The following is a 12,725-nucleotide window of genomic DNA, read 5'->3' on the forward strand; positions in this document are numbered from 1 at the left end:
GCTTTTTAAAGACAGAGTTTTTCAAAATTCTTAATCATATGGGGCTAAAATTTGAGGAAGGATATTACAGCAGGTTTTAAAGAAGCCAATTTGACATAATATGCCAGAGTTGAATGCATTTTTCTAGTCACATGTATACTCCTCTACATTAAGTTGTTTAAAAATAAATATCCATATGTGTTGAGATGAAGTTTCAGCACTTCATCTGTTAATAATTTCATTCATTATTAAATAATTAAAAATTATTTAATTTTTATATTAAATAATTAGTATATTGGCCTAGTAAGTGAAGATAATTCCATGGAGAAGTTAAGGAAGAGCGTTAAGAGAGGGAAAAAAAAGTATAGGATAAAAATACACTAGAGAAAAAAGCTTCTTTAAAGCATTCAGGGTTTCATGGGGTTCATTGAAAAAGGATGACAGGAAACTGTTTGGAAGGGTAGGAAGGGATGTAGATTAAAGGAAGGTGACATTGAGAGAGGAGAAAACCATGTGATTTGGAAGTAGAGTGGCAGGTAGGAGATGCCAACTAGATACAATGACAGTTAAAATATTAAACAGCTGTAGTACTTTCTCTGTGCCAGGCAGTATGCAAAACCACATATATCCCAATTAATACTCAGAACACCCTATGAGATGGTAGGCACTGTTATTACAGCAATTTAATGTAAGAAGAAACCGAGGCACAGAGAGGTTAAGAATTTGCCCGAGGTCACACAGCTAGGATGTGGTAAAGTCAGAAGAGGAGCATAATCACCTTGTTCTACTTTCTCCTAATATATTTAACATAGAGATAGAAAGGCGAGCGAATTGTGTTCTTGTTTCTTAAAAATAAAGGCGGGAGAAGAATTACAGCCCAGACATCTGGAGGGAATGCAGCCAGGAGGACAGTAGGAGAGGTAGAGCAAGCAACAGAGATGAGGGCTTAGCTTGGGAGCAAAAGGAGATGTATGTATATCCCACAAAGATGTTTTGATACTCATTAATGTCAAAATGCAAAATGCACTACTTCATTACAGTATCTGGTATCCCTGTCCTCAACCCCTTCTTAAGCCTCCCATACCCAATCCTGAACACTCTCACCCTCTACAGTAGTGGGTGAGGCTCAGGGATAAGGCGAAGAGCAGGGTAAGTAGGCCTCATTACTTCTTGGTAATAAAACTGCATGGCAGTTTCAACATATCATATGCTCAGAAGCATAAAATCTGTAATAGGCGTCTTCTTGGGCATCTAACATGTTTACTCCTCTTAGAAAGGCAGGATATAGTGCAGTGGCTCAGGACCCACGCTTTGAAATCAGACACCTGTGACCTAGGCTCTGACATTTAGCTGGCTTTGAACCTTTAGGTAAGTTCCTCCAGCTCATTTAAGCTTGAGATTCTTTGTCTTTAAAATGGGGGCTAATGAAATTTTCATCACGGGGTTGTTGTAAAGATTATATAGCCTGGCAAAAGTCCAGCAGTGCTAGCACACAATCAAAAAAGGGGCGCTGCGAGTCCAAAAAGGTGCTTAAAAAGCTGAACTTTCTTCCGTTGGGTTTTCGGCTATTAAAACTAATAAGAACATGTCAATGTTTCCATTTTATGTGTGTGTGTGTGTGTGTGTGTGTGTGTTTAAAGGCATCTTTAGTGCCTGTGACGAAAAAGCAACATACATTTTGCGAATAAGATTACTGGTTATATCTAATTGCTGAGTCAGTGTTTACATCTATTCCAAATTCCATCGATTCTTCAACTGCGAACGCTCCTTAGACTAGGATGTGACAAAGCAAGTTTGCAGAGACTCCAACCCGGGATTTCTGGCATGCTCACCGAACCCAAAGGCCCACCCTACAGGGCCGAAGCATTGCCTCTGGAAGACTGGCCAGCCACCCACCGCCGCGTCCCGGGGCAGGGTGCCGATAACTAGAGGCGAGCGCCAGGTCCTCGGACGCGGGCTCCCGCCCTTTGGATTATCTCGGGCTATTGGGGTTCAGCTCTGCGCTCGGGGCCCGGCAGAGGTGGGGCTCTCCGCGCCTCGCGCCCCTCCCCTTCCAGTCTGCACGGTTCCTGAGGCTCTCCGGGCCCTCCCTTCGCCCCCCGCCTCCTTCACCCAATCCCATTCCTCCCAGCACTCCAGCGCCCAGTCAGGAGGCCGCTCTGCCGAGGGGGCGGGGAGAAGGGCGGGGCTAGCTGGCCCTGCTCGAAGTCTTCTACCGCGGCGGCGGGGCTGTGGTCGCGTTCGCTTGCTGGTGGTGGAGTCCGCGAGCTGAGGCAGCCTATAACGTTCTGAAGGTCCAGTCGGGCACCATGGCGGACAGCCGGGACCCAGCCAGCGACCAGATGAAGTTCTGGAAGGAGCACCGGGCCAATCAGGTGCACCCTTTGCTCTACGCATCAGCACTAGCTTGACGCTGGGAGCCCCGGCGTTCACAACTAACGGCCCGTGCTTCCCCCGGCGCTGCGCCGTCCTGAGGGGCTGTACCATTGATCTTGGGGCGGGGGGAGGGGAAGGGTGTGCGGCCTTTCGTTCCGATGGACTGTACCATTCGCGTTGAGGAGGGAAGAGGGGTCAGGGGTTCGGGACGGTGGACCCCACGTTGCTTGCAAAGTCTGTGGGAATTGTCGCCCACAGGGCGCGGCTCTTTGGTTCCTGAGTTTGCACTGTTGCCAACTAGGGCAGAGGTCGCAGCTTGAGGGAGGAATTCAGGCTCCCAGGGAAAGAGGCAGAGAGCTGCAGTTGCAAGAAAGGAAGTGGGGGTGGGGGGCAGGCATGGGAGGGAAGTGGGAAGAGGCTCCAGCTTCGACCTTACCAAGGTATTTAGTGCAAGCTTTCGTATTTGTGGGGTGCCAAGGGGCAGCGAACGTGTTTTATCGTATCAGTGTCCCAGCACCGTGACTGAGACAGTACAACTGACTGCAAAACAATTTCACGTCCATTATTTTATTTGCACATAAAAGCTTCTAGCCTAGCATTTTACCCCAAGAAGGGACATAGGGATTAATTGATATATGTATTCCATGTGTGATCTTTGAGTGCCTGCATGTGGCAGGTACTGTGCTGGGACAAGGTGTACAAAGTCCAAGAACAGAGTCCCAGAGAAGCTCAAAGTCTAGTTGCTCAGACAAGACAGATAACAAATGCTTACCCTCCAACAAGGAGAGCTTTAAAGGTGAGTAGGATTTAAGCCCAGTTGTGGAGGAAGCATTCCTGGTGTGTGCCACGGGGTGCAGAGTCTCAGACTCGCCCAAACTTTTTGAGAGGTTGGTTTAGGTAGGCAGTTTATTTTGTCAGGTGGAAATCTGGCCCAGAGAATCTCAGGGATTTACCAAGTTCACGTGGCTGGTGGCTCATGGGAGGATTAGAACCATACATCCTCTCTGTCTAGTGTTTTTTTTTTTTTTTTCTTTCTCAGCAGTGTTTTAATGGACCGTGACCTGGGGTATAAATGGTACATTGCTCATGATTACTTTAATGGCTTCCTGTTGGTGAAAACTTTGCCATTTCCCTCTAAGAGCCTTGGAAATCTCTCCTCTCACGCTTGTCCTTTATTGTATGCCGCTAGGATAATTAAATTTTTCATGCAGTTCTTTTTTTTTTCTTTTAATGCCTGTAGATTTTTTCTTTTTTACTGTAAACAACAAACAAGCATACAAACATTCTTGACATAGTTACAATTAATGGCTCACAACATCATCATATAATTGTGTATTCATCACCATGATCATTTTTTTGAACTTGCATCTCTCCAGCAAAAGAAAGAAAAAAGAAAAAAGAAGAGACTCATACATGCCATACCTCTTACCCCTCCCTCTCATTGACCACTAGTATTTCAATCTACTCAATTTATTTTAACCTTTGTTCTCCCTATATCTCATCTGTCCATACCATAGATAAAAGGAGCATCAGACACAAGATTTTCACAATCACACAGTCACACTGCAAAAGCTATATCATTATACAATCATCTTCAAGAAACATGGCTACTGGAACACAGCTCTACAGTTTCAGGTACTTCTCTTTAGCCACTCTAATACCCATAAAGTAGAAAGGGGATAGCTGTATAATGCATAAGAATAACCTCCAGGATAACCTCTCGACTATTTGAAATCTCTCAGTCACTGACACTTTCTTTTATCTCATTTCTCTCTTCCCCCTTTTAGTTGAGAATGTTTTCTCAATCCCTTGTCCCAATTCATCCTAGGATTTCTGTCCCACGATGTCAGGGAGGTTTACACCCTTGGTAGTCATGTCCCACTAGAGGGGAGGCAGGGCAGTGAATTCGTTTGCCATGTTGGCTTAAAGGGAGAGAGGCCACATCTGAGCACAAAAGAGGTTCTCTGGGGGGTGACTCTTGGGCCTAATTTTAACTAGGCTTAGCCTATCCTTTGCAGGGATAAGTTTCATAGGGCCAAACCCCGATTGAAGGTTCGGCCTATTGATTTGTTTGTCTCCATTGCTTGTGAGACTATCAGGAATTCTCCAAATGGGGAAGTTGAATTTCCCCCCCTTTCTCCCCTTATCCCCAAGGGGACTTTGCAAATACTTCTTTATTCACTGTTGAAATCACTCTGGAATTTATCGGGAGATCACACTAACCTTGACAAACCAACAAAATCTCATGCCCTATTCAAGGTTCCATGTACTTATGGTGTTCAATTAAACTGTCCGTATAAGTTAAATTAGGAAATGCACTAGTCAAAATATAAAGTGTGCACCAAATAAACATTTCTTGCTTTAGTCTCACACAGAAGTTGAAGTTTAAAATATGAATGACCATCTACTTTCAACACCCTGCAATATTGATATTGCTTTGTTCTCCCTCATGCAAAAACATTTTTTAATTTTTAATTTTAGTCACTATCATTGTTCATTCTAGGCATTCCTAAATTACACCGTCTCAGTCTTTATTGTCTCTCTTTCCTTCTGGTTGCCTGTGTGCCCAGAGCACTTCTCCCTCTTTCATTCTCACATTCAGTTCTTAATCAAAGTGAACCAGAGAGACTTAAGAGTCTTTATCAGGCATGCGCAGCTAGTAGTGGCAGAGCCAAGATCAAAACTTGGCTTCCCCTGGCCAGGACTCTTTCCATAACCAGTGATTGCTAATCCTGGTTCGCAGTGTACTTTTCATGAATACTGGATGAGTGGGGGAAAATATGGATAATGTGATAGTTTTCAGGAGACTCATAGTTGAAATCGCTGCTGTTTCCTGTGCTCACAGCATCTCAGTGCGTCGTGCACATGCGTCCTGATGGGGAAGCACATTTTAGTGTCCTGCTCCTTTCCCCAGTTTTTGCTGCTATCTGTAATGACTGCTTATTTCTTTGAGGTGACCACCCCCCCCCCAGGATCTGCCAGAGGGAATTTTGCATATGTCACCTAGCCTGTATAATTTTCCAACAGTTTATTTTGAAAAATTTCAAACATTCAGAAAAGTTGAAAGAATTGTGCAGTAAATACCCATATATTCATCATCTGGAGTCTATAATGAATATTTTGCTATATATCTTCTATCACGTTATTCTGTCTGTCCATCCCTTCATGTGCCATTAATCCATTTTATTCTGGTGGGCATTTCAAAGTAAGTTGTAGATATCAGCATACTTCCCCCTTAAGTACTAAGCATGCATATTATGAACAGAGTTCAACGTGTATGTTTTTAAGACAATATTTACATACGGTGAAATGCACAAATCTTAAGTATACCATTCCATGTATTTTGATAAATACATCTGTGAATCCCAAACCCTTGTTAAGATATAGAATATTATCATCCTGGAAAGTTCTCTTGTGCTGTTTCCCAGTCATTCCCAGCAACTTTGTCCCAGGCAACCGCTGTTTTATATTGTTAAAACCATTGATTGCTTATGTACTTTTTTTCTGCAAGACTTTTTTTGACTCAGCAAAAATATTTTTAAGGTTCATTCATGTTGCGGCATGTATCAGTAGTTTTTAATGCTAGTCAGTTGTGATATATTCGTATTTATGAATTGGCGCCAGCTACCTCTACTGTTTCATTAGCTGGAAACCTGTCACTGGTCACACCACACTGCAAGGAATGTTGGGAAATGTCGCCCATCTCTGTGTCCAGAAAATAGACTGTGCCACATTAACCAAAACTTACGCTCAGAATTTAGTGAAAATCTATCCAGCCATTATTTTGTGATGCGGTGATGGACAAACGGGCTGAGTCTCCCCTAGTCTCTTTTTAAAGATTGTCTTTTTTACTTTCTGACATTAAAATACCTTCTGTTAGAAAATTCTGACAGTAGTAGAGGATAGGTTTTGTTTTCTTTTTCTTTCTTTTTTTTTTTTTTAAGTTTTATCTCCCCTTGCTTGGTAAACACTTTTTTATATTAGTATGCAGTTCTGTATCAATATTCTCTCTTCTTCTCTTGCCCTCCCTTAAAGATTTTTTTTTGTTAATTAGAGAAGTTGTAGGTTTACAGAAAAACTCTACAGAAAAGAGAGTTCACATATAACCCTTTGTACACACTCAGTTTTCCCTCTTACTAATGCTTTACATTAGTGTGGTGCCTTACTAACAATTAATGAGAGAATATGATTATAATTATATTATTAACTATATCTAATACTTTACATTAGTATTGTCTAGTCCTATGATTAAAAAAATTATTCTAGATACATACACTAAAATATCCCCCTTTTAACCACATTCAGATATATAATTCAGTGATGTTAGTACATTCAGAATGTTGTGCTACTGTCAACATTATCAGCTACCAAAACTTTACCAAACAGAAACTCTGTACCAAGTAAACATTAACTCCCTGTTCTCTAACTCCACTCTGGCCTCTGAAATCCTGTTTTCTAGTTTCTGATTCAATGAATTTGCTTATTCTAATTATTTTGTGTTTGTGAGATACAATAATTGTCCTTTTATGTCTGGCTTATTTCACTCATTGTGATTTCTTCAGGGTTCATTTGTGTTGTTTCCTGTATCAGAATTCCATTCCTTTTAATGGCTGAGTAATATTCCATTTCATGTATATACTCATTTTGTTCACCCATTCATCTGTTGATGGACGCTTGGGTTGCTTCCTATCTTTTGGCAGTTGTCAGTAATGCCACCATGAACATTGATGTGCAAATGTCTGAGTCCCTGCTTTCAGTTCTTTTGGATATACTCCTAAAAGTGGGATTCCTAGGAACCACCAAACTTTTCACAGTGGCAGTACCGTTTTATATTAGAGGGTTCTTATTTCTCTGCATCGTCTCCAATACTCATAAGTTTCCATTTTTTAAATAGTAGTCATGCTAATGAGTATAAAATGTTATCTCATTGTGGGCTTTTTTTTTTTTTTTGAGTAAATAATTCTCAGTATTTACCTTTATTGAAAGGAAGTTTTTGGTAGTGAGAACAAATAATCTCTTGTTTGTTGCTTGGAAGCCTAAAATAGGGTCATTGGTTTCCAGGCTTGCTGCTTGCTGCTTGCTGCTTGCTTTTTAGCAACCTGCCCTACCTGCCTGCCTTCCTTTCTGTTGTAAAGTACAGTGGACAGGGAGTGGGCTGATGGTAGATGAAGACTTGGCAGAGGCATCTGCAGAGAGCTGCATAGGAATAATTTGGAAAACAGCCAGCAAATTTTTTGTCTCTCTTTGACGAGGAGCAATTAGCCGCCACCTCCATTGCCTTCCAGGGTCCTAGTATGAGAATAAAGCTCTTATTGAAAGGTCCACGCTGCACTCCTATTGTGGTTTTGATTTGCAGTTCCCTGATAGCTAACGATGTTGAGCATCTTTTAATGTGCTTATTGGCTGCTTGTTTATCTTCTTTGGAGAATTGTCTATTCAAGTCTTTTGGCTGTTTTTAAATTGGGTTGTTTGTCTTTTGTTGCTAAGTTGTAAGATTTGTTTATATATCCTGGATATGAAGCCCTTATTGGGTATGTGGTTTCCAAATGTTTTCTCCCATTCTGTGAGTTGTCTTTTAACTTTCATGATGAAGTTCTTTGACACACAAAAGTTTTTAATTTTGACAACTCAGCTTTATCTATTTTCTTCCTGTGTTGCTCATGTTTTTGGCTTAAAGTCTAAGAAACATTGCGCAACACAATGTCCCTGAGATGTTTCCTACATTTTCTTTTAGGAGTTCTGTAGTTTTGGTTCTCATATTTGGACTTTTGATCCATTTTGAGTTCATTTTTGTGTCTGGTGTGAGGTAGGGGTCCAGCTTCAGTCTTTTGCCAAGGGAGATCCAGTTCTCTCAGCCCCATGTGTTTGACAAGGCACCCTTGTCAAAACTCAGTTGGCTGTAGGTTTGAGGGTTTAGTTTTGAACTCTCAATTTGATGCCATGAGTTTATGTGTCTTGTCCTTGTACAGTAACATGCTGTTTTGATTACTAAGCTTTGTAATACATTTTAAAATCAAGAAATGTGAGTCCTCCAACTCTGTTCGGCTTTTACAAGATGGTTTTGGCTGTCAGGAGCCCTTTTCCTTTCCATAAAATTTGATGACTGATTTTCCGTTTCTGCAGAGAAGGCTGTTGGAATTTTGAGAGTGATTGCGTTGACTCTGCAGATCACCTTGGATCTTAATATTTAGTCTTCCAATCCATGAACATGGTATGTTTTTACATTTATTTAGGTCTTTTTAAAAAAAATATTCTTTTAGCATTTTTTGTAGTTTTCTGTGTATATCTTTATATCCTTCATTAAATTTATTTCTCAATGTTTAGTTCTTTAAGTTGCTATTGAAAATGGAATTATTGATTCTTTCAGAATGTTCATTACTAGTATGTAGAAACACTACTGCTTTTTGCATGTTGATCTTATACACTGCCACTTTGCTGTATTGTTTATTAGCTCTTTGTTGTGGATTTTTCATTATTTTCTATATATAGGAGATCATTTTATTTTCAATTACTGAAAGTTTTACTTCTTCCTTTCCAATTTGGGTGCCTTTTATTTGATTTTCTTGCCAATTGTTCTGGTTAGAACTTCCAGTACAGTGTTGAATAACAGTGGTGACAGTGTGCATCCTTGTCTTGTTCCTGACTTTAGAGGGAAAGCTTTCAGTCTGTCACTCACCATTGAGTATGATGTTAGTTGTGGATTTTTCATGTACATTCTTTATCAAGTTGAGGAAATTTCCTTTTATTCCTTGTTTTTCTCATTGTTTTTAACAAGAAGGTATGCTGGATTTCATCAGAAGCCTTTTTGTATTTCAGTTGAATTGATCATGTGTTTTTTCCCGTTTGTGCTATTAATGTGGCATATTCTATTAATTGGCTTTCTTTGTTGAACCACCCTTGCATACCTGAGTAAATGTAAATCCTATTTGATCATGCTGTATAATTCTTTTAATGTGCTGTTGGATTCATAGTGCTAGTATTTTTGTTGAGGACTTTTGTATCTGTATACATAAGGGATATTGATTAGTAATTTTCTTTTTTTAGTATCTTTATCTAAAGGGATTGGTGTTAGTGTTATGTTGGCCTCATAGAATGAGTTAGACAGTGTTCCCTCCACCTCAGGTTTTTGGAAGAGTTTGAGCAGGATTAGTGTTAATTTTTGGGATGTTTAGTAAAATTCACGGGTCTTGAGCTTTTCTTTGTTGGAAGTTTTTTTTTAATTTTTAAAATATTTTTACTGAGAAATATCCACACACGTACAGTCCAACCATATTATACAGTGACTCACAGCATCATCACGTAGTTGTGTATTCTTCACCATAATCATTTGTAGAAACATTTGTATCACTCCAGAAAAAGAAAAAAAAAGAAAAAAACTTATACATCCCATACCCCTTACCCCTCCCTCTCATTGACCCACTGTATTTCAGTCTACCCTGTTTTACCCTTTATCCCCCTATTAATTATTTCTTCTTTTTTTTTTTTTGCTCACCTGTTCCTACACTAGATAAAAAGAGCATCAGACAAAAGGTTTTCACAATCACACAGTCACATTGTAAAAGCTATATAGTTATACAGTCTTCTTCAAGAATCAAGGCCACTGGAATACAGTTCACCAGTTTCAGGTACTTTCCTCTAGCCCCTCCTGTACATAAACTAAAATGGGATATCTATATAATGTATAAGAATAACCTCCAGAATAACCTCTTGACTCTGTTTGAAATCTCTCAGCCATTGAGAATTTGTGTTGTCTCATTTCTCTCTTCCCCCTGTTGGTCAAGAAGGCTCTCTCATTCTGATGGTGTCGGGTCCCAGCTCATCTCCAGGAGTCCTGTCCCCCGTGCCAGGAAGATTTACACCACTGGAGTCTTGTCCTCATGTCCCACGTGGGGTTGGGGCGGAAGGCAGTGAGTTCATCCGCCAAGTTGGCTTAGCAAGAGAGGCCACATCCCAGCAACAGAAGAGGGTCTCTGAGGGTAGCCTCTCAGGTGTATCAGTTTATTCCTTTGCAGAAATAAGCTTCAGAGGCAAGCCCCAAGGTTGAGGGCTTAGCCTGTTGAATTGGTTGTCCCCAGTGTGTAGGAGAATATCAGGAATTCCCCAGATGAGGAATTTGAATGTTTACTCCTTTGGGGACTTCACAAATACTTTTTTATTCTCTGCCCAAGTTACTCTGGGATAATAACGGGGTGTCACACTAACCTAGACAAACCAACAAGATCTCATGCCCTATTCAAGATTCTTGGAAGTTTTTTGATTACTGGTCCAATTACTTTACATGCTGTTGGTCTGTTGAGATGTTTTATTTCTTCTTGAGTTAGTGTAGATACTTCATATATTTCTAGGAATTGATCCATTTCATCTTGGTTATCTAATTTATTGGTGTACAGTTGTTAACTCTGAGATTTAGTCCCTAAGCTGTCTGTTTCTTAAGTTTGTATCCAGCTATGATATGATAGAGATTTTCTTGAGTGCTAGAAGCTAAGAAAACAAACCCTGAAAACGCTCTTTCATATTCTTTGCATGTTGGCTCTATATTGGCTGGAACACTTCTTCAGAGATTTGTCCCCTGGTCAGAAGATCAGCTCGAGGAGAATGTGAAGTGCACAGTCCTCTCCTTTTCTGAGCACACGTCTTGTCCTGGCCCTGCTCTTGCCACCCTGTTTGCAGGACTCGGGGTGCCCCCTCTACTCCCTGTGAAATGAGCTTTCTCCCTTTCCTGGGTGCTCTGTTGTATGACTTAAAGCAGGTAATCTTTTGCCCCAGACCACTTTGAGCTAATTGTTTCTTACACTACTTTAGCTATCAGTACCTGTGCCTGCCTGCAGGGAAAGTTCTGGCAGGGCAAGCCAGAGAGGAGTTTCCTGGTTCAGTCTTTTAGGCTGTTACCTGAGAGACTGGCAGGGACATACAGGCACCCCAGTATGCACATAGGGGATCCTCTGCTCCCTCTGGAGCAAGGCCTGAGACCCACAATTCAAAGCATAGGCTGGCTCCATGTAGAACTCTGGAGGGGGTGGGGGAAAGGCCAGCAAAGGTGCTGTGAGCTTTTCCTACGAGTTTTTTCTCTTCTTTTTTTTTTAATACAATTGTATTATTGATTTTCTCAAAGAACCAACTTTTGGTTTTAGTGATTGTTTTTATTGTTTTTATTTTGTTCTCCCATTCATTTATCTCTGCTTTAATCTTTGCTGTTTCTCTTCTTCTGTGTGCTTTGGGGTTAGTTTGCTGTTCTTTCTCAGGTTCCTCCAGGGGTGCTGTTAAGTCCTTGATTTTTGCTCTTTCTTGTTGTTTAATATAGGCATTTAGGGCAATAAATTTCCCTCTCAGCACAGCCTTTGCCACATCCCATAAGTTCTGATAAGTTGTATTCTCATTTTCATTCATCTCCAGATAGCTGCTGATTTCTCTAGCAATTTCTTCTTTGGCCCACTGGTTTTTTAAGAGTGTGTTACTTAATCTTCATATGTTTGTGAATGTTCTCATTCTTTGGTGGTTCTTGAGATTCATCTTCATCCCATTGTGATCAGAGAAAGTGCTTTGAATAATTTAAATGTTTTTAAATTTATAAAGACCTGTTTTGTGCCCCAACATATGATCTATCTTGAAGAATGTTCCATGAGCACTAGAGAAGAACGTATAACCTTGTGCTTTGGGGTGCAGTGATCTATATGTGTCTGTTAGGTCTAATTCATTTATCAAGTTATTTAACTTCTCTATTTCCTTGTTGATCTTCTGTCTGGTTGTTCTATCTATAGAGGAGAGTGGTGTTTTGAAGTCTCCTGCTATTATTGTTGAAAGATCTATCACTCCCTTCAGTTTTGCCAATGTCTGTCTCATGTACTTTGGAGCTCCTTGATTGGGAGCATATTTATGATTGTCGTATCTTCTTGCTGAATTGACCCTTTAATTAGTATATAGTGTCCTTCTTTATCTCTTATGATGCCTTTACATTTAAAGTCTATTGTGTCCAATATTAGTATAGCTACCCCTGCTTTCTTTTGGTTACAGCTCGTATGGAAAATCTTTTTCTATCCTTTCACTTTCAGTCTATTTGCATCTTTGTGTCTAAGGTGAGTCTCTTGTAAGCAGCATATAGCTGAATTATGGCTCTTAATCCATTCTGCCAATCTGTATCTTTTAATTGGTAAGTTTAGTCCATTAACATTTAAAGTTATTACTGAAAAGGCGTTTCTTGAATCCACCATCATATCTTTTTAATTTTATTTGTCAGATCTATATATTCTTTTCCCTCTTTCTCTTTGTATTCTTTAAATTATCCTTAGTGGTAGGTACTCTTCGATTCTGTGCCCTCCTCCAGACCTCCTCTCCTGTCTTTTTTTTTCACCTGGCAGATCTCCTTTTAGTAT

General features: G+C 40.3%; 1 protein-coding gene across 1 annotated transcript in view; it reads left to right on the forward strand.

The window, feature by feature from the left end:
* The first annotated feature begins 2,174 nt into the window (after positions 1-2,174).
* The window catches only part of CAT (catalase), a 60,013-nt gene continuing 49,462 nt past the window's right edge, over positions 2,175-12,725 (forward strand). The window contains exon 1 of the mRNA XM_077114379.1: positions 2,175-2,354. Within this exon, the coding sequence (XP_076970494.1) occupies positions 2,289-2,354 (66 nt within the window). The 5' untranslated portion in view covers positions 2,175-2,288. The remainder of the gene's footprint in view (positions 2,355-12,725) is intronic.

This window comes from Tamandua tetradactyla, chromosome 8 (assembly GCF_023851605.1).
Source record: "Tamandua tetradactyla isolate mTamTet1 chromosome 8, mTamTet1.pri, whole genome shotgun sequence".
In the NCBI taxonomy this organism is placed as follows: domain Eukaryota; kingdom Metazoa; phylum Chordata; class Mammalia; order Pilosa; family Myrmecophagidae; genus Tamandua; species Tamandua tetradactyla.